The sequence below is a fragment of the Drepanopeziza brunnea genome (genome assembly GCF_022702325.1).
Source record: "Drepanopeziza brunnea f. sp. 'multigermtubi' strain 214-2 chromosome Unknown ctg7, whole genome shotgun sequence".
In the NCBI taxonomy this organism is placed as follows: domain Eukaryota; kingdom Fungi; phylum Ascomycota; class Leotiomycetes; order Helotiales; family Drepanopezizaceae; genus Drepanopeziza; species Drepanopeziza brunnea.
In genome coordinates this window covers 1,950,804-1,973,011 of record NW_027094070.1, presented here as the reverse complement: position 1 = coordinate 1,973,011, position 22,208 = coordinate 1,950,804, and the positions used below count along the sequence as shown (strand labels likewise).

The window sequence follows — 22,208 nt, the reverse complement described above, 5'->3', positions numbered from 1 at the left end:
AGAATCTAACTTTGGACGGTGTCTTGTTCTGAATACTGTGTTGACTGGTTTGGAGAATAGAATCGTTTACGTTGATGGAGGTTGTGGTTGACATGACGCAGGGCGATCATGGACCCTTGGCAGAAGTAAGAGATCTGGGCACCGGCGCGGAACTTCAATGCACCGGCCATAAAACAAATATTGAAGTCGATGAACGCAATATTGTTTGCCACTTCTCTCAACGCGTCTCCATATCTCGATATCGGCCCAGATGCATTGTCCCCTTCGTCGTAAATCGCAGTGATGCCTCTGGCCACTCGAAGAGGTGGGCTTTGTACATTCCGTGCATACAGAGCCACACGGTCCCTACAATCCCCCTTACACCGCAATATACGAGCAGCATATTCCTCTGAAGCCGGTCTCAAAATCAGCGGGAACACTTCGCATCACCCAGCTGGATCCCAAGTTTCTGATCACAAGCTCTCAGACCGTAGCGCCGTGAGTGACAACTCGCATTCCACCTGCCGAGTTCTAACGACTTCCTGTTAGCGGAAAGGTACTAACTAACAAAGAAATTTCAACCTTTACGGCCCCAGTCCGAAGAACATGAATTATTCGAAGGATCAGAACTGCGCTCCAAATCTACTTCGTCCGACCGAGATGGCAGACATCGTCCTCAGCTCGCTCGCGGCCGACTCATTTCAGCCAAGAGACATTTTGATCCTAAAGATTTCCGAGTGCGAAGATTTCAAGGCAATGCTCCCTACAACGCTAAAGATAGTGGAAGTTGGCCCGAAGCTGCACCGTATGCCCAAAGGGATTCGCATCTGAACGCACTCAGCTACTCAGACGTCCGTGGAGTGGGACGTCGTGGTATTCAAGGCCCTGTTGCAAAGACCGAAACTACCTTCGGCGTCTTTGGGCGGCTCTTGCTCGAGCAGACTGCGAATTTACGATGGTCTCTGCTGCGCAAGGAAGAGGTAGCAGTCAAGGCTTGGGGTATCAACTCGGAGAAAGAGCTAGACAAAAAATTGCAATTTTTCAAGGGCCGGCTCCGGGAGTGTATAAAACTTGCAGAGGAAGGAAAGCTTGGGAAGTTCGAGAATCCCCTATTCTTTCGCTTGCGCACTGCATTTATAAAGCGCAATATGGTAGGTCTCGCCGATGAGATGAAATTCGCATTCATGAAAGAAATGTCCACAGAACAGTTTGCCGAACACCATGCGACACATCAACAGAAGCTCGCAGATCTTCGGTACCCTTTGGAGTGGTTTCCGGCCACAAGGGCTCTACAACGGACTGTCCATCTGCACATAGGACCGACCAATTCCGGAAAAACCTACCATGCGCTGCAGAGGCTAGAGGCAGCAGATTCCGGGATATATGCAGGGCCTCTACGACTACTGGCACACGAAGTATACACAAGGCTGAACGCTAAAGGTAAACCATGTGCTCTAATCACTGGTGAAGAACGGCGAATTCCCGAGAACTTCCCAAGCGTCATGAACAGCTGTACCGTCGAAATGGTTCCGCTGAATTGCACTGTCGATGTTGCAGTCATTGATGAAATTCAGATGATGGGCGACGACGAGCGTGGATGGGCCTGGACGCAGGCTTTCTTGGGAGTCATGGCTAAAGAGGTTCACCTTTGTGGCGAGACCCGTACCAGAGAAATCATCACAGATTTATGTGCAGCTATGGGTGATAAGCTCGTGGTCCATGAGTACGAGCGTCTAAGCCCGCTAAAAACCCAGGATCACAGCTTGAATGGAGACTTGCGCAATCTCGAAAAAGGCGACGCAATTATTCTCTTCTCTCGCGTAGCAATTCACGCCATGAAGCAGGATGTAGAGAGAATCACTGGAAAGCGAGCTGCAGTTGTATATGGCTCGCTGCCCCCCGAGACACGGGCTCAGCAAGCTGCTCTGTTTAACGACCCAAACAATGATTACGATTACCTTGTTGCCAGTGATGCTGTTGGTATGGGTCTGAATTTGAGCATTAAGCGGGTCATCTTTGAGACGACCTCCAAGCACGATGGGGTAGCTCATCGAATAATCAAAAACCATGAGATTAAGCAAATTGCTGGTAGAGCTGGCAGATTTAAGACTGCACAACAAGCCATAGATAAGGGCAAAGACGGTGATGAACAAGTGGTGGATCCGCTCCAACTCGATACAGTCAAGAAACCTAGTCCCGCTGGGGGTATGGTGACGACCTTGGAAAATTTTGACCTTCCCATAGTGCGAAGAGCTATGAGAGCCAGTGTGCCACCTCTGGCGTCTGCTGGAATCTTCCCACCAGGGGACATCCTTCTCCGATTCGCCAACTACTTCCCACCGAAAACACCGTTCAGTTACATCATCCTCCGGCTGCACGACATGGCTTCACTGGGCTCACACTTCCACTTGTGTCGCCTCAAAGACCAGATCAAAATAGCCGATGCCATTCAAGAATTCGACTTGTCGAACATGGATCGCATTTCCTTGATGAGCGCCCCTATGAGCATGAGAGATCATGGTAGCATAGACTTTATCAAGGAATTGGCCAATTGTATAGCGGAGCAAAAGAATGGCGCTCTTCTAGACTTGCAGGTCCCTGACCTGGAGCTTCTGGATAGAGATATTCACGATCATGCGAACGGATCCAAGGGCTACCTCAAGGACGCAGAGATGCTCCACAGACAGCTCACTCTCTACTTGTGGCTGAGCTACCGCTTCGCTGGAGTCTTCATTAGCCAAGCTCTTGCTTTCCATGTCAAGGGCCTGATCGAAGAAAAGATAAACGAATGTCTGTCGACAGTGCTAATGGATGAAGCGCAGAGGAGAAAGCTCACTTACTTGAGACGGAAAGGGATTAAAGAACAGATGGCGGCAGAGAAGATGCAGCAGCAGCTTGCCGAAACGCCAAATCAGCTGAAGGGAGATAGTTTGATACTCGGAAAGGAGGCAGAGAGTGCGGTAGATTCTTCAGGAGCAGATGTTGTTTTCCAAAACCTAGAGCTTGACATGGAAGGAGAGGAACTCGAAGACCTCGCATCTGAAAACTTCGACGTCGCAGAAACAGAACTCGCAGAGGAATTGTCTCGTAAACGGGAGAGCCTTACTATGGAAGAGTCGCTCGAGGGTCAGACGAGCGGGACTCTGGAGGTGGAGGAAGAAAGCCACGATTCTGAGGACTCGCCACTTGCTGACGGCAATATGCCCACAATACCCGAAGGCTCGGCCGAGCATGAGGATGATGAGGCGGTTGTGCGAGAGATCAAATTGCATGTCGTAGAGGACTTGTCTGCATCAGAGATGGTGCTGGTCCAGACGCCTGACGAAGGAGATATCGAGACCGAAGTCGTCGATTCGGATAATCCCTCCAAAAAGAATTACTAAGGCTGCGACTATCGAACCATCAGAAGCCCTCGATTCCGAGGAAGTCCCAGATACCGAAATCACTACTCAAGATCGGCCAATCGAGACAGCAGCCGAATTCCAGGCCTCCGAAGATGCTTCTGAGTCCCAGGTTGTGGAAGATGAAACGAAGCTGAAGGCTACTTAACAGTTCTCTGGTACGATCACTTGTAAGATTAACATGACTGGTCTATATTTATGCACGTAAAAAAAAACATAGGTCGGCGTTCGGGCACATTCTGAAGCTGTGATAAGGCGGACTCCCTTCTTGCGATCTGGGTGATGTCTGAAGAAGCATTTTTGTATGACTATCTAAATAAAGATTTTGGAAGCATGGCCACAATCCCGTCTACAGCTCGGCTGGGAATGACAACAGTTTCACTGATGCGCCATCCATCTAATTTCATTACCAGCTGATCTTCATACTTCAGCTGGTTATTCTATGTACGATTTCTCTATCTCAGGTTCGAAAATTTTCCTCGAATTCCACCGTTGCACTCAAATCTCAATCCTTCGCGACCTGAATCATCTTGATCCCGAGCTACGCCGCAGAGTATATCAGCACTCGTCTAAGCTCCACAAGGTCTCCGATCCAAACTCTCAACGAGGCAAGCTCATACCCTCAGCATGCATCTCAGTCGACAATCGAGGACTGTATGTACCAAGCGTCAAACCAGCATGCATGTGGAGTCAACAAAAACTCAAGCCGACGTTAGAGTTTCTCCGTACTTATGATACGAACTTGATCCTATCGAAGCACTATTCTAGGCCGTTCAGAAATCTTGGATATGTATGATGGTCAGCAATGCAGGTAGGCACGGTATTGGGATGCTGACTCCCGGAGTTCGAATTGCCCGGTCGTGGACAGGATTCGAGTGATCCTAGTCCCTCACCCAGTACGAAAAAGGTAGAAACAGGAGTACGAAGATGAACTAGAGGAAATTCCAGGTTTATCTATCTGATCTGCCATTCTAGGAGGACATATACCCAATAGCCTCTCATGTGCGGATCCCCAATCAAGTCATGAACTCGGGCGACCCATAGGTAGCTCAAGAGCCAAATCGGAATAGTCTACAAGCCTAGCCAGTACCTCCTCGTATTTTCAGCCCTCAAGCCGGCGTGCTTGCTCACTTCCAGCCCCTGCTTCATAAGAGTGATCTTCTCTCATCTTCTTTGGTGAGGCAGCTTTTTACGTTCATTCTGAAGGACGATGATACTGCTGGCGCAGATTTCTTGATTCATTGCGAGTTTGCCGCTCACCCTCAAATCCAAAGATCAAACTGTATAAAGCAAACGTAGAGACACACCTGACAATAACGAAGCCTTTCCTCCGATGCTGAGCTTCGACGTGACTTTTTTTACGTCGAAAGTCATTTTCTTGAAGTTATCTTCAGACGGCTGAGAAACATTAAGCTATAAAAATGACGGAGTCCTACGTGAGCCGGAGTCTTATTTAAGGACGGCCTGTACATGCATCGGGGTATCTAAAGCGATTCTGAAGGCCCTATGATCACTGGACTGGACAGCAGAAAGTACCAATGTCAGGGAATCCAGATTCCATGCAAAACTATGCGTTGGGGCATGATCTGACGGCCCGTCATTGCGAGACTTATCCACAGGATTGACATGGCTTTGTCAAAAAGATGCTACGAAACAAAGTCCGCACTTGGAAACGCAGTAAGTTCAAAATTACAACAAACGAAATTAAGAATGCGTACATATTACTGAGAGCTGATGGCTCGATACACGCTTTGGAAACTCGGAGCAGTCACAGATAGGACTAACGAGATTACCCAGTATCCCTTACCCTCAAAATATAACTAATTTGGGTATCTGACTGAGCTACGGACCAAAATTATTTTTGGCGCACATTGATCCAGGGAAGAGAGCCAGTCCATATGGACGAAAGGCGTCAGAATTTCACCTTGAAGTTGTCGTGATAGTGGTTACTGGAATCCACCCTTCAATTCATCTATCCCACAGCCCAAGTTTTGCCATCCACAAGAGAGATGCGTATGATAAGCCTTTATGCCAGATAAACAGGCCTCAGCCCGGGATCAAGCTTCATGCCCGAGTTGGGTGGCAGGCTTTTTTTGTCCGAGAATCATTCATATCTTACGTGATAAATTTGGCTATGAAGATATGCCTGGGCTGGCGGTATACAGCTCGACCACCGTTGAATGTCCGCAGATCGATAAACGGGAGGCTGGGTGACGCGACGAACCAAGGCCTGCTGTATCTCTCGGTTCCTTTCAACAGTCATACTTTCTTCAAGCTAAACTCGATGGCATTACAAATTCAATTTAGATATGATGCAGCAAGTCGACTCCTCCTTGGTCCCGTTAGCTTGGCGGCTGGCTATCAAGAGTACCGTGTTATGGATCTTCCAAAGGGCTCAAGAGATGCTGAATGATGTTGAAACAGGCGAGGCTTATATAAGCATTATTGGGCGCTAGCGTCTCGACAAGGCTACGAAAGGCTTGAAACAACAGGCGACCGCGACGATAACCGCTGGATTCGAATTTGAAAAGGATATTCTATCTACCTGTCGATACAGCTGTTGGTACGGGAAATACTCTTCAAATCGAATCGTAGACGGAAACCCCCGATGATTTGAGCTTCCAAACAAACCACTTTCGGCCATCTGGAGTCTACACATCCTCTCAAACCGGGTAGGGCAATTGCCATGCATTTGATATCTGTGCGAGTATGGCTACTTTGGCTCGGAACTTTGGCTGCGATGGCAGAGCATCCAGACTTAGCGGCCAGTCAAGATCCTTCTTACCAACATGCGTGTCCGGATTACCAGAAATATGTCACCTTTCTGCAGTACGTTTTCAGTCCCCGAGTAGAGCAGCTCAATCTGACATGTTGAACGAAGCCGACCACTCTCAGAAGGACAATATGCATTACCTTTCCAGAGACCTTCGGAACATTGCCGGACATTCACTTCGCCACTGGTCGAAAAGGTCATTGAGGACATGAATGAGAAGATGGTAGACAAAGACCTGGCAAGGCTGTTCGAGAATGCGTTCCCGAATACACTGGATACGACGGTGCGATGGCATACGGATGGAAAGACTGAGCATACAGAGTTGAAGAAGAGAGCTTCCAAAAACTCTGGCAAATGGGAAGGGCCTCAATCGTTTGTGGTTACCGGAGATATCAACGCGGAATGGCTGCGGGACTCGACGAACCAGCTCTTGCAATACCAGCCATTGGCCTCGAAGGACGAAAAGATATTTAATCTCATACTGGGAGCTATCAACACCCAAGCGGAGTTTGTGATTGAGTCACCGTACTGCAATGCTTTCCAACCTCCTCCAGCTTCGAAATTATCAGTTACTCCAAACGGGCAAGACGATGTTGTGCATCCAGCATACGAATCGTCCTTTGTTTTCGAGTGTAAATACGAATTGGATTCTCTAGCCCACTTCCTTGCCATTGGAAACTCTTTCTACAACAGTACGAAATCCCTAGACTTCCTTACACCGCGGTGGTACAAGGCTCTAGACACAGTGCTATTGGTCCTCGACCAACAATCCCAATCAACATTTGATGCCGAAACCGGAAGATTCAAGCGCAACGCGTATACATTCAGTCGCCGCACCGATCAAGGCACCGAAACCCTCCCCCTGTCCGGCGTCGGCAACCCCCTCAACTACGGCACCGGCCTGATCCGCAGCGCTTTCAGACCCAGCGACGACGCCGCTATCCTCGGCTTCTACATCCCCGCGAACGCCCAAATGGCCGTGGAGCTCAAGAAGACAGCCGCCATCCTCGCGGCAGCCAATAAATTAGGGCTCTCGCAGACCCTCGAAAAGCGAGCCCAGACCATCAAGGACGCGGTCTGGGCCCATGCCGTTGTACCCACCAGGAACCACGGCCGTGTCTTCGCTTACGAGGTAGACGGCTACGGCTCCCAGATCCTCATGGACGACGCTAACGTGCCCTCCCTGCTCGCCCTGCCCATCATGGGATTCCTGGATCGCACCGAACCCGTGTATCAGAATACACGGAAGATGCTGTTGAGCAAAGCGGGGAATCCGTATTATCTGGTGGGTAAAGATTTCCATGGCATTGGAGGCCCGCATGTCGGGCCTCAAAATGCGTGGCCGATGAGCTTGCTGACGCAGGCTATGACCTCGGATAACGACACCGAGATTATGGAGTGTGTTAACCTGGTGCTGAAGGCGAGCAAGTTGGGATTGGTGCATGAGAGTATCAATGTGAATTATATCCAGGATTATACGAGTAAGTCCCCTTCCCCTAAAACCAGATTGTATGATATGCTAACAGGTTGGCTTAGGGAGTTGGTTCGCTTGTAAGTCGAGTTCAATTGAATGTGACCAAAAATCTCGCTAACGAAAACAGGGGCAAACAGCGTCTTCGCGCAAACGATCCTCGATCTCGCGAATAGGAAACCGCATCTATTGTTTGGGGAGAGTGCAAAGCCGTATATAGTTGGAGAGTGACCTATGTTACATAGGCATGGTGATTTAGCGGGCATCTTAATGGGGACAGAGTGAATCTTCGTAAATAGATTGGGCTCAAGCCTCGTTCTCACCCACACCCGTATTATAATTGATTCCATAACACCCATGCTGAAGCCGTCAAAAGAAACCGAATACAAGATAATAGCCAGTGAGCTGCGTTGTAGCCTGTGGGCTCTCGGTTACACTGCGAGATCCATACAGCTCATTACTTCTTGCCGAAGAACGACATGATGTTGCCCTGTCCAGCCTTCGCAGCTGGTTTCTTTACCTTCGCCGTGTTCGAAGACTGCATCTTCGGCTTCGGCTTCTCGACAGGCTCGTCTTCCGAGAACGACTCCCACACCAGCTCTTCTTTGGTGACTATTCCCAATTAGCCAACACTTCTCATCAAGCGAGTCAAAGACATACCAAGATACCCTTCATCATCCTTGACTGTCTTCTTCTTCATCACCCTTTTCCTTCCCCTCCTTCGTCCTCCACTAACAGTCACACTCGGTACCTCCTCCATCTCCTTCGGCTCCACACTTGCACTCTTCTCCTTCGCCTCCTCACTCTTCTGCCTCTTCCTATCCGGCTCCTCTTTTACAGCCTCCTCTTCACTATCATCCTCCATCATTTTTTTCAGCGCTGCTTCTCTCTCTTTCCTACTCTTACGATCACTCTCCACTATATCCTTACTCTTCGGCGCAGGTGCAATAAATGTGTCATCCTCCTCGTCATCATCATCCACATCCATCATCGGTGAATCTTCCACTGGCGTCTCAACAGCTGAAGCACTGGTATCCGTTCCCTCGCGCTTGAGCTTCGGCTTAGCTTTCGCAAACGACTGGAAGATGCTAGAACTATCCCGCTTAAGTGTTGCAGAAGGATTAGGCGTGGATTCTTTGCTGGGAGCAGAAGATTTGGCCTTCTCTTTTCCTTTGGCAAAGAAGTCTTTTGCGGCTGTTGATTGCTGAGGTTTGGTTTCTTGCTTGGTGGGTTTGGCAGGCTCTTTGGTTTCAGCGGGCTTGGGCTTTGCTTGGGGTTTGGCTGCTGGGCGAGGAGCGGCTGCGACTGGTGGGGGACGGCGGGCCGGTCGTCTTTTGACGAGCGGGTTGAGGATTGTACCGTATTTTGGGGCGGCTTCGACGGCGTCTTCAGACAGACAGAGGACTTGGATTTCGCGGTTTACGTCGGAGAGAATTTGGAGGTCCTATAAAGTCGTGAGAAGTAATCCGTACCGGAGATGAAGAGTTCTACCTTCAATGGATGGGGTCCAATGCTGTAGACGTGTATTGATGATATATGCTCGTACTGTGAGCGAATAGCTACCGCGAATTAGCATTATGTTCCAGTGAGGACTAGGTAGTGGATCTAACCTTCCAATTCCTCTTCCTTGACCAACGTAATGCTCAGCACTCCACTCTCTCCTGTTCCAGCGTCGCCTTGTGGCATCGAACTACCTGTAAAAGGACTGCTCTGCATATAATCATCCCCCCCATCGATCTTTGCTCCACCATTCGCAACTATCGGGTCCTCTTTTCGCTTTATGCCGCTAATTAGGTAGGTCGCATGAACTGTTCCTGGCTTCTTTGCGTTCTGGCTGCGGTGGAACTCGAACAGCATTCTATGGGTCATCAGCACTATTCAGAGCTTTGAGACAGTCAAACCCACTCCTTCGCGGTGTTGACGTGGATCTTCAAGTTTCGACTGAGGAGCCGATAAGTGACCTGCAGATGGTTTTAGTACCAGTTGCTTTGTATTTCTCAGACGTTCCATACCACTTTATCCTCCGTCAAAATGCTTGTAGCAAGATATGTCTTATAGTCGGCCATGCTGATGTGTGGTTGTCACTCGTAGCTCCTCTCTGGAGGGAATGTTTTCTTAGAGTTCGGAGACGCGAAGTCATTTCTGTGACGTGAACCACTTTACGCGCTCCGCTTAATTTCTACCTCCAAGTCAACACTCTCGAAATGTGATTACTCTCATCACAATCCCTCTCCAAGAAATAATAATACCCCCTACGCGCAATCATGAACAAACTCTCCAGAGACGATGCGCTCGAAGACTCGACCGACTGGCTCGATACGCCCCTACGCTCCCTCGCTGCCGTCGACTCAGCCTTGCGCTGCCAGGTCTGCAAGGACTTCTACCAAACGCCTATGATCACTTCCTGCATGCACACTTTCTGCTCACTATGTATACGGCGCTGCCTCAGTAACGACGGGAAATGTCCAGCGTGCCGGACGACGGACCAGGAGCTTAAGCTGCGGAATAATAATGCGATGGAGGACCTGGTGGAGGCTTTCAAGAAGGCGAGGCCAGACGTGCTAGAGTTTGCTAGAAAACCGGCCACTATGGAGAGGAGCTCTTCGCCAAAGAGGAGTAGAGAGGTTGCGGAGTTGGGCTACGAGGACGAGACGCCGAAGAAGAGGACGAGGTCTTCGAGAAGGACTGCCGGGAGGAAGATACATGCTACAATTATCAATGATACAGATGAAGAGGATGGGGATTATGTTCCTGGTATGTCTATGATGTTGGCAATAGATTTTAGAGTAAACAACTTTGCTAACACTCTCTAGACCAAGGCTTCGTTCTCTGCCCCATATGCCAGAAAGAAGTCAAAGAGGCGTCCATCAACTCCCATATCGACCGGGGCTGCATGGACGAGCCTCGAAGACCCGTCTCTAGCAGTAATTCCAGAAAAGGCCCTGCGCAAAATCCATTCTCAGTATCCGACGGGCCTGTCAAACGTCCGGAACGATTAGCACAAATCAACTTTTCCATGATGAAGGAAACTGCCTTACGAAAGAAGCTGGTAGATGCTGGAATAAATGCTAGTGGCAACAAACCGTTATTGGAGAGGCGATACACGGAGTGGGTCACATTATGGAATGCAGACTGCGACGCTACAAAACCCAGAGGAAAGTTCGCACTGAAGAGAGATCTGGAGACGTGGGAAAGGACACAGGGGGGAAGGGCACATGCGCCGAATTTTACGCAGAGTTCAGGAGCACAGATTAAGGATAAAGAGTTCGATGGGAAGGCGTATTCGAGTGCTAATAAGGACGCCTTTACGGATTTAATAGCGAATGCGAGGAAAGGATCCGTGAAGCATCCCACGGCTGAAGGGTCTAGCTTTAGAGATAGCACGCCTGTAGCGCCGGAATGTCCTGTTGGTCAGACGGACACTGAAATGGCGGAACGTGGAAGGGAAGAAAGTGAAGAGGTAACACCTGTGAAGCCGATCGGATCACAGCAGCGGCTGTTCTCCGAAGAGAGTAGTCAAACGGCCCGCTCGTCTCCAAAGCCGTCGTCACAAATTCGGTCAACACAAAAGCCATCTTCTCAAAAATCACCATCACAATACACTGCCAGCGTTCAGCCTATCGATGCTTCATAAGATTCTAGTATTGCGTCGGATATGGCCATAATCAGAACAATACAACGATGGCTTGCTATTGACAAGCCATCAAATCTCACTCCCAAGCACCAACTCCTGGCCCAAATGCGTGATGTAAATTACAATGCTCCTGTCCTGTGGCCATCTCCAAGGGCTCATTTACGCAAGCTGGGCCGGCTCGGGTTCTAGAGACACTCGTCTGACCAAGCCGACGAGCTGTTCGTCTGATTTAGCCTCTTCTGATGCCTGCTGCGCTTCATCGGCTTGTTTCTTCCCAGCTGTCTCCTTGGCTCGGCGCTCAGCTTCCTCAAGGGCATCGAGTTTTCGCTTCGTCTCATCCGTCTCCTGCTTCTCCTTCTCTCTCTCTGCCCGCTCCGTGGCCTCCACCCTATCGCGCTCCTCTTTCTCCATAGCCTCCAACTCGCCATCAACCTCTTCCTCATCAACGGCAGTGTTGCCCTGGCCGGCCTCAGCAATGACATTGCCCACTTCGTCTACTTGTGACATCTGCTCTCTCAGCTGATCAACCACATGGTCGACTCTCTCCACGCCTCCAACCTCCTTGTTGAGGCCGGTCAAAACTTTCGTACTAGCTTCCATAATACCCACCAGCTCAACCTGATCAGCCGCTTGCTCAATTTTTGAAAACACGTCTTCCAGTTGCGCCAATGTAGCATGTCGTTTCGTAAGCGTTGTCTCAACCAGTTTCTTCGACCTCAGCGCCGCCAAAGCAGCTACTCTGTTCTTCTTTCCCACAGCCTCTTTGGCTGTTGCAGCAAGTTCATCAACTCTAGTCGTTAAGACGCCAGTCTGCCTCTCCAAATCTCCAATAAGCGTCTTTAACCCCGCAATCGTTGTATCCTCCGCCGTAATCGTACCTGCCATCTTCTCCCCCGGAGCCTTCAACTTGACGGCGCCCCCATCATAAGCCAGCACTCCCCTATCTCTCTCCAAAAACCTCAACAGGACATCCATATCCGCCTCTGAAAGCCTCTCTCCCCTCGCCATTTCGCCGTACCGTGCTCGGAACGCCTCGCGCGAGAATATGCGTTCCACCCGCCCTTTAATACCCTCCGTCTTCTTCACCACGCCTTTCCCTACCTCCTCCACATTAGACAGCAACACGACCCTCCCATTTCGCACTTTCTCCTCTCCCCCCGTCCAGCCTAGCTGGCGAAGTCCCCACCCCACGACGTCGCCGACACTGGGCACATACCCCCCAATATTAAGTCCCCAGCTGCTCTTGTAAACGCTCTCTTCCCGCTCTAGGAACTCTCTGTAGTCGATCCACTGCCGGCTCTTTATACCCTCCCTCACCACCGTGCCCAGCGCAGACGGACGGCCCCATTCTCTCGTCTCGAGAGCGTGCACGAGATCAGGGGATATGGTGATGGAGAGGTGGTCGGGAGAGGGAGCGTGCCCGGCGAGAGCGGCGTGCGAGAGCCCGGTGAGCCAGGCGGTTATGTTGGCTGTGTAGCCGTCGGGGTTGATGGAGCGAGCGGCGGCGAAGTCTGAGTAGAGGTCTTGGAGGCGCGTTCTGTTTATGAGTATCAGTAACTTATTGGTGAGGAACTTTTGAAAATGGGTCTGGAAGGAGGAGAGGGACGAGGTGGAGAGGGAGGGAGGTGGAGTGGGCATACTTGCGGAACTGAGGCTCGTTGTTCAGCAGATACGTGAGGAGCTCACTCATCGTGAGAGTCTGTCATTTGCAATTCCTCAGATTGGTTTTGGGAGAGAGAAGTAGATTTGCAATGTGTAGCGCGGGACTTCTTTGTTGATTTGAGAGTTAGCCTCGGGGCGATAGCGATAACGATTTATGCGCATATTTACATTCACGTGAACAGTGTTAAATTATCGGTTCATTTATTCCTTTCTTCCTCCCTCCCTCTCTATTTCTCCTCGCTGAAAGAGGCTTCTTGAATCCAAAGCGTGTGTATAATTTTACATCATCGCCTAGCTAAACGCCCGACGCCGTCCAAATGCTCATCCCTTCCGGTCCAGACGCAAATATGATATATGCACAGAGATGCACCATTTGTAAAAGCCAACTCTCTTCACTCAAATTGGTCCGACTGGGTCGCTTCCTTTTCCCCTCCCAATAAGGTACCATGAAGAGGTGCCGAACCCAGACTGGCTATAATGGGTGGCGCGGCACCCATGAGGCTTCTCCTATGGGGACGTGATGTAAATGCCTCGCTTTCCTCCCCCACCGACGTATCAATCAGGTCGTCCATGCCTCCGGGGCCTTCTATAGCAGAGAGGGGATACAGCGCCAATTGGATTTCCCGTTGCAAAGATGAAATGAAGTCGCTTGCACCAGCGAAATGTGATACACTTCCTTCGCGGGCCAGCGACGAGTACTTCCCCATCGCTTCATCTAGGCGTTGTTTTGATTGCTGGGGTTTACCGAGAGTCAACCATGCATCGGCCGCTCGAACACCCCACCACGCGGATTTCCTCGTCCTCGCACCCCACGCCCCGGATCCTGAACCTCTCTTGGAAGCGTAGCATACCGCGATGCGCTCTCTAATGAGTGCGTCGCCTACAACGCCGACGACCTTTGAGTCAAGGAGTCTTTGGCCCCAGTTCGCTGCATCCTCGGTTGCTGACCCACCACGAAGTCGCAGAAGTTCCATCACCAACGCAATAGATCGCAGTGCGCCGTAACCTGCTCCGCAACGAGTAGAGTAGGAATACTGAGCGGCTTCTAACCATTTATCAATTGTTTCTGACCTGATCCTGGAGCTCATTGACTGCGCATTCATGAGTGTACTGATTGCCACCATCTCATTTGCCCCGGCATGGTATTTCCATGCATTGTCATTATTAAAGTCCGATCGCAGCAAATCATATGTCGACTGTGCTAACTTCCAGTCTCTGAGCATGAAAGCGTAGTCAGCCAGCTTTCGCATGATAGCTTCAGGAGCATCCGGTCGATAAAAGCCTTGCGTAGAATCATAGTTGCCACTCGATCCGCTTCCAGTAGAGCCATTCGAGGATGTCTTTGAGCTGCTCCCAAATACAGACCATTTCTTCGTTATATTTGTGAGACGTCCGCTGAGCCCTCGCCGGCGCGAAGCAACTTGGTCATTCCAGGTAGCCACACATCTCTCCATCGAGGGTACAATGGATTGGGTGACCATTTCCCGGATAAATGTTCTGATGGCAGTCGTATCTGACTCGAAGATACATGGATGTGCGTCTTCAACGTCTTCTTCCAGTTCCCGAATCCGGATTTCAGCCATCTCTTCCGACGCGGACAGCCACTCGCATCTTGGTAGCTCAACACTATCATCATCCGTCGCCACACATTGGCTACTCCGAAGCCTGAGCAGATGGCAATGCAAACCGAAATGGCGTTTCATTTGCTCGAACAAATTGATTGATTTTGCAATGTCGTCACGTTCCTCGTCGTGTACCAAAACATAGTATCTCAGATACTCATTGTTTACCCAGAGAGGTAACCGCTTCTCCCCGAAGCTCGACTCATCATACAATTTCCGAAGGGTTTCTATGGGGCTGGAATTCCGTGAGCTAATTGCAATAACACATGCCACAGGGTGTGAAAATGTCTCGTGCGGTGCCAAAGGGATTCCGGATAATAGTCTTCGTAGATACAAGGTGTAGAAAGGGGACGGAATGTCGTGATTTTTCGGCCGTGAATCCTTGAATGACAAGTAGTCTTCTCCATCCATATTCGGGTAGTCCTCGGCATGCGTCAAATGCCGGTCCACCAAGGCCTCGATGGGAGCGATATCCCCTCCTGTTCTCGCACGTTGAGCGGCAATAGGCCCTGATATCGGTGCGCTGTTTGTTGTGGGAATCTTTTCTTCGCCACTTTTCCTGGAGCCCGGGATCTCTGGAATTTCCTGTCCATCTCCAAGTTGGACGAATCGTACTGCGAAATCCTCAAAAGCCTTGCCTGCTCCTATGCTATCCCTCACAGTGACCTTCCCTTGTACACGCTCTCCGAATGGCCGCAGTAATTCCCAAAGCCCCCCATCAAAGCCCTTGTCCTTCACTAGTTCCTGTGTGTCTGTAGAGGTATGGACTGCAATATGTGGTACGAAAGCCTGCAGAATGAGATTTCGAGGGTCCTCTGGCAGATCTGCTGAAGCAATCTGTGTTCCTTCTCCTGGTGTTCCTCCAAATACCGAGCCTGACATTCGAGAGGAGGTTCCGAGTCCGCTTGGGGAGGCAGATCGGGAGCCAGTTGGCGTGGATGTTGACGCGAAGAGGGACAAAACAGAGGGATTAGACGCTCGGTATGGCAGATTCGAGACTGAAGATGCCATAGAATCTGTCGAAGCCCTGATCTTTGGCCGTCTCGGGTTGGCGACGCCGGTTGGCAGTTCCGGAGGCTGGAAGGGCGCCGCATCATTAGGAGATGTCATGAAGACAGGCGCAGGATTCTGAGGCCTCAGTAAGTAGAGTTCGTTCGGTCCCCCAGAGACCTGAGCCTGCGCATCAACATGCGCTTGGGTAACAGATATCCAGATGTAAGCACTGAATCCGGTTCGGAATTGCTTTGATGAGGCTGTAGACCTTGTCACAGAGAATACCTATCACATTTGCTGTAATCAACATGAGCTTGAGTAGTGATTTTTTCTTCCGACAGATTTCTTTGAGCCGCTCACTCCGCTGTACAATGAGGAAACCTGGAGGCGCATCTCGATATAACTCGAGACAGCAATGATCTCCTGAGAACAAGCGCTATCTCCACGTGACCTAGAATTTTGCAGGTTTGCGATTTTTCCTTACTAGAGGCGTATCTCAAGGATGTGGAATTCACAGCAAATTTAATGGTCACCGGTACATGAGCTACAATTTATGACCTATATTTGCGAGCTTTCCTCATAATCCAGACTGAGCTGATGAATCTTCGCCGAAACACACTCAATACCGATTACCTCTTCAGGACCAGTCGAGTTACATTTTCAGTGACTTTCACCAGGGCATTTTCTCTATGTTCTCATATGAAACGCAAAGAAGCCGCAGGTGAGGAGATTCGCCCGGCAAAGAAGTTGAGAGGAAACATGGCGACCAGAAAGATCAACCTCACGCCACGGGAAAGCCAGCTGAGAGAGCTACTGCTCGATGTTGCCCGCTATATCGATGAGTCCAAGCAGATCAAGGAGAAGATTGAGCTCCGATTTGCAGGAGGTTGGGTCCGGGACAAGCTCCTGGGTATCCCAAGTCATGATATCGATACGGCCATTAACGCTATGACAGGCTATGCCTTCAGTACCAAGATGCAAGAGTATCTCAAGGATGAGGAGAACTTGAAGAAGCACGCCTTGGAGGCCAAGGATCTGGGAAATCTGCACAAGATTCTCGCGAACCCGGAAAAATCGAAGCATCTTGAGACTGCTACCACCAAGATCTTTGGATTTGATGTGGATTTTGTCAATTTGCGGAAGGAGACCTATTCAGACGACAGTCGCAATCCGCAAATGGAATTTGGTACTGCGGAAGAGGATTCTTTGAGACGAGATGCTACCATTAATGCTCTGTTCTATAATCTGGGTACGGATCTGGTTGAGGACTTCACGTCTGGTCTCGAAGATCTCGCTGCACGCCGCATTCAAACTCCTCTTGAGCCCAAGACAACATTCACAGATGATCCTTTGCGAGTACTGAGATTGATCCGGTTTGCAAGCCGCTTAGACTTCAATATCGATGCTGCATCCGAGGCCGCTATGGGTGATCCTGTTGTCATGGAAGCTCTGAAGCTCAAGATCAGCAGAGAGCGGGTAGGTGTTGAGCTTGAGAAAATGTTGAAAGGTCCGTCCAACCAAGGTCCAAGCTTATCCGATCATACTAATACAAAGATAGGTCGTGATCCGAAGGGTTCCCTTGCATTGATCAACAGACTTGGACTCTACTCTACCATCTTCACCGATCCTACCACGGAAGGAAACCCCGTACCAGAAACTACTCACTGGCCTGTTGTTTACGAGTGCTTGGACCAGCTCAAATCCAATGAGACGCCAGGTTCAGTCTACAAATCCTTGGTTCGCTCAGACGATGCCAAGTATCTTTCGTGGATCCTAGCAGCTCTCACTCCCTTATCACAATTTCCACTCCCTCGGCCAGCAAATGGCAGCTACAAGATTCCGCTACCGCTTGGGTTCAAAGTCGCTAGAGAGGGTCTAAAGTTAGAAAGTAAGATCTGCAATGTGATCACTGGGGCTTTCAGACATCGCGAGGAAATCACAGAGCTGAAGAATGCGATCAAACGGAAAGATGTTCGCTCCAGTCAGCGAGATACTGTGGGAATGACAATTCGCAGATGGGATGCTCAAGGTGGGCACTGGCGGCTCCAGGCTCTTTTCGCTATCCTCGTTGATGCTTTCAACCAAGCCTCAACATGTGAGCCAATCTTCCTTTCAGTTGAGCGATCCGTACTAACCTCATCAGCATACGGAACTCTGTTCAGTGAGTGGCAAGAATTCATCGACCACCTGGAGGGCATGGATATCATGGATGCGGCAGGTGAGAAGAGCATCATTGACGGCAAAGTTTTGTGCAAAGAACTCGGTGGCATTAAACCTGGCATCTGGATGCGACCTGCATTGGATGTGGTCATGGAGTGGCAGCTTCGCAACCAGGGTGTGAAGGACTATGCGGGGGCTATTGAGGAGGTGAAGAAGCGACGTGAGGAGTTGAAGATACCCGCGCCAAAGTAAGAATGCCATAATAAAAGGCTCTTAGTCCACATGAGCAGGTTCCGAAGACTCCAGCCCTGCCTGATTTGGCATTGACGGGCTGTTCAACCTTCAGCAAGTGAAAGGTTTTGCTGCCGCTTACTGGGCAAAGTCCTCGGATTTACCATTGAACTCTGCTAGAAGTAAATAATTGCTCAGTTGCCACATAAGTAATTTAAACTAGCTGAATACAATGCTTCTGCTACTGACATACTCATTGTTATTTCCATGGGTGGCCTCGCGTTGAATCTGCATCTTGTAGACCTTGGATAGGGATTAAATTTTTGAAACAAAATGCCCTTTGCGTCATGTTTAATATGGGCTGTACGATTAATAGAATCAGAGATTCGAAAGTGGTCGCTCCCTGATCACTAGGAAGGGGCGAGTACATCATAAGTTACTTATAGAGTCTCGCTTGCAGCAACCAACTTCAATTTCGCGAACCTCAAAAAACCATGTCCCAGCATCAACTCAAGACACAAACGCCGTTATGTTCGAAAGTGTCCGCACTGCCGTGAAAGCCCAGTTACAGAACAAAGTAAATGTAAATGAGGCCGAGTTGCTGTCTTCATGTAAGCCTCGCCTTGATGGCTTTAATTATAGAGGTCCTGACGTTTTGCTAGTGTTGCCTGAAAGCTACTCGCTCGCCCAGATTTGCGATGAGCTGGTTACCGATGAAGATCAACTCGAAAGCCTCCTCATACTGAGTGGCTGTTTCGATGAATTCGAGAGGCTCCAGAGAGAGGATAACGATGAGGAATCATCCATCAAGCTCTCATTATGGGTTTCGAAAGCCATCGTACCGGGTGGGGACTGCGTGTCTGAAAATGAAGCGTTTGAAGGTACAACATCAATCGAGATTCCCAGAGCCCGTATCTAAATCTCACGCAGACAAACCTTCCTCGTCACGAAATGAAGCTCTCCGGCTAGCCCAGCGCAAAGGAACTCTTGGCCTCAAAAGTCTCCAGGTTCTCTGCAGACTCAACGACTCCGTTCCAGACACCAGGGTATTACTCTCGGTTTTAGCTTTTACCTCACAGAAGGACCCATGGACGACATCAGAATCCGCCTCAATCGCCCAGCAGTTCTTCTCCCTGCCCTCGATCCAGCGGTACACTTCCAACCCAGAATTCATCCCTCAGAAGCTCCTACAAGAATTCACCCGCCCGCTCTTCTCAGCCTCAAAGCCCGAGTCCATCACGACAGCTGGCCGAAAAGCAATGCCCAGCACTGCACCTCCCAAGCGCCACGACTTTGTGAACGAGAAGAAAAGTCAACCATGGAGGTATGAGGTGCCATATTCGATCGCTGTGCTGGAGTGGGCTGTTCAGAACGCTTCGGTATTCCCCCCTTCTTCGTGAATATACTTATAAATTCTTTATTCTATTAGTTAGATTTGATATTAACTATCATACCATAGGATGAGATAATCTTGACTTCCTGGCCTCTCATAATTCCACCGCTTTTGACGCTGCTCGACACCCCCACGACCCCGCTCCTAGTCCGGGGTCTCAATCTCACAACCACTTTCCTCCCTCGCCTTTCTACCAAGCCCCAACTTCTCACGCAAACAGGCCTCTTCTCCGTCTTCGAAGAAGCTATTCTGCCTACTACTCTATACCTCCCCTCCATCACGCCTCTCGAAGACTCCCTCCTCATCCTACCCGCAGCATACTCAGCACTCTTCGCCCTCTACACCGCGCGATTCCAGCCCACCCCCCATCCTTCTCCCGCAAAAACAGAGACAGAAACAGAGATGGGAACAGTAAAAGCCACTATCAACCGCTCCTCAAAAGCCATTGCCGAAACCGAGCAGCACCAACGCCTCCACTTCCTCGACCGTGTCTTCCGCAGAGGAATTCTACCCGCCGCCTCCCACACCTCCTCCTCCTCCCACTCCTCCGCCATAACTATCGTCCTGCTCGCCCACGTCTCCCCCATCGTCGAGAAACTCGGCATGCACGCCGTCAAGCACCTCAAGTCCATCATCCCAATGCTCGCCCAAGCCTTCTGCGTGCCGCGCTACGACCTCATCCAGCAGGCGCTGCGGACGCTACAGGTCGTGATCCTGAACTGCTGGGCCCGGATCGGGGAGGAGGCATGGCGCATCGAAGTGGTGAGGATGCTGGTGGTGTGTAAGGAGACTGTGCACGTATTTCAATTGGGCAGGGAAGATGTACGGATGGCGAGACTTTGGGAGTCGATGGCCGTTGTGGGGAGGCTGTTGGTTAGGGCTGTTGAGGGGAGAGTCGATATGAGGGAGGAGTTGAGGCCGTTGGTTGAGGCTGATGCGGAGGTTGGGGAGGTGTTTGGGATATGATTGACTGAAAAGACGGTAGATGGTGTTTACCGCAGGGGTTTGGATCGGGGACTAAGCAATTCAACCAGGGGAAACTTGAAAGCAGGTCGTTGTACCCGGAGCGGCGTAACCATTAATCCCCCCCGTTTGCCAAGGACGGACGCTAAACGGCTAGCGCAGGCTGTCTTTCCTGAATTAATAGTGGGCCTTGACGTCGCAACTTTTGGGGCCCTTCCTTAAAGTGGGCGAAAAAATTATGTCCCGCGAAAAAATTATGTCCCGCTTTAACGCTAAAAATCGCGGGGAACGTAGACACTTATATTGCTTATAACATTGCTTACAACGCTGCAATAATATATATATATATATATTTAATAATGTTATTCATTCTCAATTAAGCTACGAAAAAATTATTTCACCGCGTGTCCCTTAAATTGAATTAAAAGATGCTACAGATCGAATCGATATCGAATCTTCTTTCTCTTCAAGCTCTTTTTCAAGCTTTTCCTACCTAATAAGCATCATTTTTGCTAAAGGAGACGAAGGTAAAGTATTTAATCTTTCATCTTCGTCGTCATCGTTAATTTGAATGCAAGATAATAGGTTTTGTTTGATTCGAAAGCGTTTTTCCTTTATAAAGATTTAAAGATCGATTGAATACGAAGGGTCCGCGAATATAACAAGATCTCTTTCTTGAACTTCTTTTAACGCAGCTTCTTCGTTTGCAACTGCGTCTCGAAAAGAAATCAGATCAATATTATCAGCTTCTAGTTCTTTTGCTGTAAGTTGCTTTTCGCGGTCTCGAATAAAGACTTTTCGTTCGGGTAGAATGTGTATAAGAATCTTTCGACCTTATTGCTTATACGCTTCGTTCAACCATTTCTTTCGCTCTTTTTCGGCTTTCCGATCAAAAACTCTTTGATTATAACGATCGTTTCGAATTTTAATCGTTGCTGACTTGAGTTTAGCGTTCGCTATCTTAAGACTAGCTTCTTGCTTTTTTATCTCTATAACCTTGACTTTTTCGAGTGCTTTAAAAGCTAGTATATTCCCTCCCGTTTGCAAACTCGACCTTCCAATCAGCTTTTTCCGATGTATATCGCGCTAAAGCTTTTAATTTTTATCGAGTTCTGCTTGATCAAGGCTTCTTCGTAATAACTAAGTCTCGGTACTTTGTTTCGCGATATCGAAGCGTTAGCGACTAAGAGAAGAAAGAGCTATTCTGATTTTATCGTTCAGATCGTCGAGTTGCTCTACGCAATCTTGAAAAGATTAAAGAGGTCGAAGTAGCGCAAAAAGAAGTAATTCGTCAAGTTGCTTATCGATTGAAAAAGAATATTCATCTTCTTCTTTAAGATCAGACGTTTCTTCGTACTCGAGTATATGCAATCTCGCCTCTTTCTTACTCTTTTTACTATACTCTTTCAATTTGCGTTAAATTTAAGAAAAGCTGATCGGCCATATTCTTGCATCTCGAAAAGCGTGTTTGATATTCCGAGTTGTAAAGGTTTGCTCGCGAATTTGAAGAAGGTCTCGCATAAACGATAAGATAGTATATTCAGCTTCGAAGCTTCGAATAGCATCTATGATAGCACATTATTGATTATATTTCCAAGTGCGAAAGCAGCCGACATCGAGAGGTTGTAAAAGATAAGTTTAATAAAAAAGGAATTTAATAAGCTATATACGATTTTGTTTAGCTAATAAAATGAAATTTAAAGCTTCGTAGCAAAGCTGACCATCAAGTAATAATATCATCCACGGTTTATCGAGTCCTTGATCGGTATGCTTAATAAAGTGCTTAAGCCACTTTATAGTAATCTTATCGTTCGTATAACCGGATTCGAAAACAATAACAACTTCATGTCCAATCATTTTTTCGGAAAACCAAGACGCTATAATTTGCTTTCCGAGCATAATAATCATTAGAAGAATAGCTTTTCT

General features: G+C 49.0%; 8 protein-coding genes across 9 annotated transcripts; 5 read left to right on the top strand and 3 right to left on the bottom strand.

Moving 5' to 3' along the window:
- Positions 1–250: 250 nt before the first annotated feature.
- On the top strand, positions 251–3,362 carry L3040_004908 (uncharacterized protein; the record flags this gene model as incomplete). 2 transcript variants are annotated; one of them, XM_066156371.1, is made up of 4 exons in its annotated part: positions 251–269; positions 333–477; positions 552–784; positions 829–3,362. In XM_066156371.1, the coding sequence occupies 4 exons, from the start codon at positions 251–253 to the stop codon at positions 3,360–3,362; spliced, it is 2,931 nt and encodes a 976-aa protein (XP_066011784.1). The 2 variants fall into 2 exon arrangements, with proteins under 2 accessions (XP_066011784.1, XP_066011783.1); XM_066156370.1 differs by lacking the exon at positions 251–269 and adding an exon at positions 529–535 and having other exon boundaries at positions 283–477; positions 607–3,362.
- A 2,758-nt stretch (positions 3,363–6,120) lies between these two features.
- On the top strand, positions 6,121–7,855 carry L3040_004907 (uncharacterized protein; the record flags this gene model as incomplete). The annotated part of the gene is made up of 4 exons (XM_007288625.2): positions 6,121–6,209; positions 6,262–7,634; positions 7,690–7,704; positions 7,755–7,855. 4 exons carry the CDS (start codon positions 6,121–6,123, stop codon positions 7,853–7,855), a joined length of 1,578 nt encoding a protein of 525 aa, XP_007288687.2.
- A 226-nt stretch (positions 7,856–8,081) lies between these two features.
- On the bottom strand, positions 8,082–9,690 carry L3040_004906 (uncharacterized protein; the record flags this gene model as incomplete). Its single annotated transcript, XM_007288624.2, has 6 exons — positions 8,082–8,236; positions 8,285–9,068; positions 9,116–9,183; positions 9,235–9,482; positions 9,530–9,585; positions 9,637–9,690. The coding sequence occupies 6 exons, from the start codon at positions 9,688–9,690 to the stop codon at positions 8,082–8,084; spliced, it is 1,365 nt and encodes a 454-aa protein (XP_007288686.2).
- A 198-nt stretch (positions 9,691–9,888) lies between these two features.
- Positions 9,889–11,258, top strand: L3040_004905 (uncharacterized protein; the record flags this gene model as incomplete). The annotated part of the gene is made up of 2 exons (XM_007288623.1): positions 9,889–10,378; positions 10,438–11,258. 2 exons carry the CDS (start codon positions 9,889–9,891, stop codon positions 11,256–11,258), a joined length of 1,311 nt encoding a protein of 436 aa, XP_007288685.1.
- Positions 11,259–11,417: 159 nt separating this feature from the next.
- On the bottom strand, positions 11,418–12,948 carry L3040_004904 (uncharacterized protein; the record flags this gene model as incomplete). Its single annotated transcript, XM_007288622.1, has 2 exons — positions 11,418–12,795; positions 12,899–12,948. 2 exons carry the CDS (start codon positions 12,946–12,948, stop codon positions 11,418–11,420), a joined length of 1,428 nt encoding a protein of 475 aa, XP_007288684.1.
- A 364-nt stretch (positions 12,949–13,312) lies between these two features.
- On the bottom strand, positions 13,313–15,652 carry L3040_004903 (uncharacterized protein; the record flags this gene model as incomplete). Its single annotated transcript, XM_007288621.2, has 1 exon — positions 13,313–15,652. One exon carries the CDS (start codon positions 15,650–15,652, stop codon positions 13,313–13,315), a length of 2,340 nt encoding a protein of 779 aa, XP_007288683.2.
- Positions 15,653–16,234: 582 nt separating this feature from the next.
- Positions 16,235–17,947, top strand: L3040_004902 (uncharacterized protein; the record flags this gene model as incomplete). The annotated part of the gene is made up of 3 exons (XM_066156369.1): positions 16,235–17,042; positions 17,094–17,630; positions 17,679–17,947. 3 exons carry the CDS (start codon positions 16,235–16,237, stop codon positions 17,945–17,947), a joined length of 1,614 nt encoding a protein of 537 aa, XP_066011782.1.
- Positions 17,948–18,455: 508 nt separating this feature from the next.
- L3040_004901 (uncharacterized protein) lies at positions 18,456–20,285 on the top strand (the record flags this gene model as incomplete). The annotated part of the gene is made up of 4 exons (XM_007288619.1): positions 18,456–18,537; positions 18,589–18,807; positions 18,857–19,305; positions 19,386–20,285. The coding sequence occupies 4 exons, from the start codon at positions 18,456–18,458 to the stop codon at positions 20,283–20,285; spliced, it is 1,650 nt and encodes a 549-aa protein (XP_007288681.1).
- Between the last annotated feature and the right edge of the window lie 1,923 nt (positions 20,286–22,208).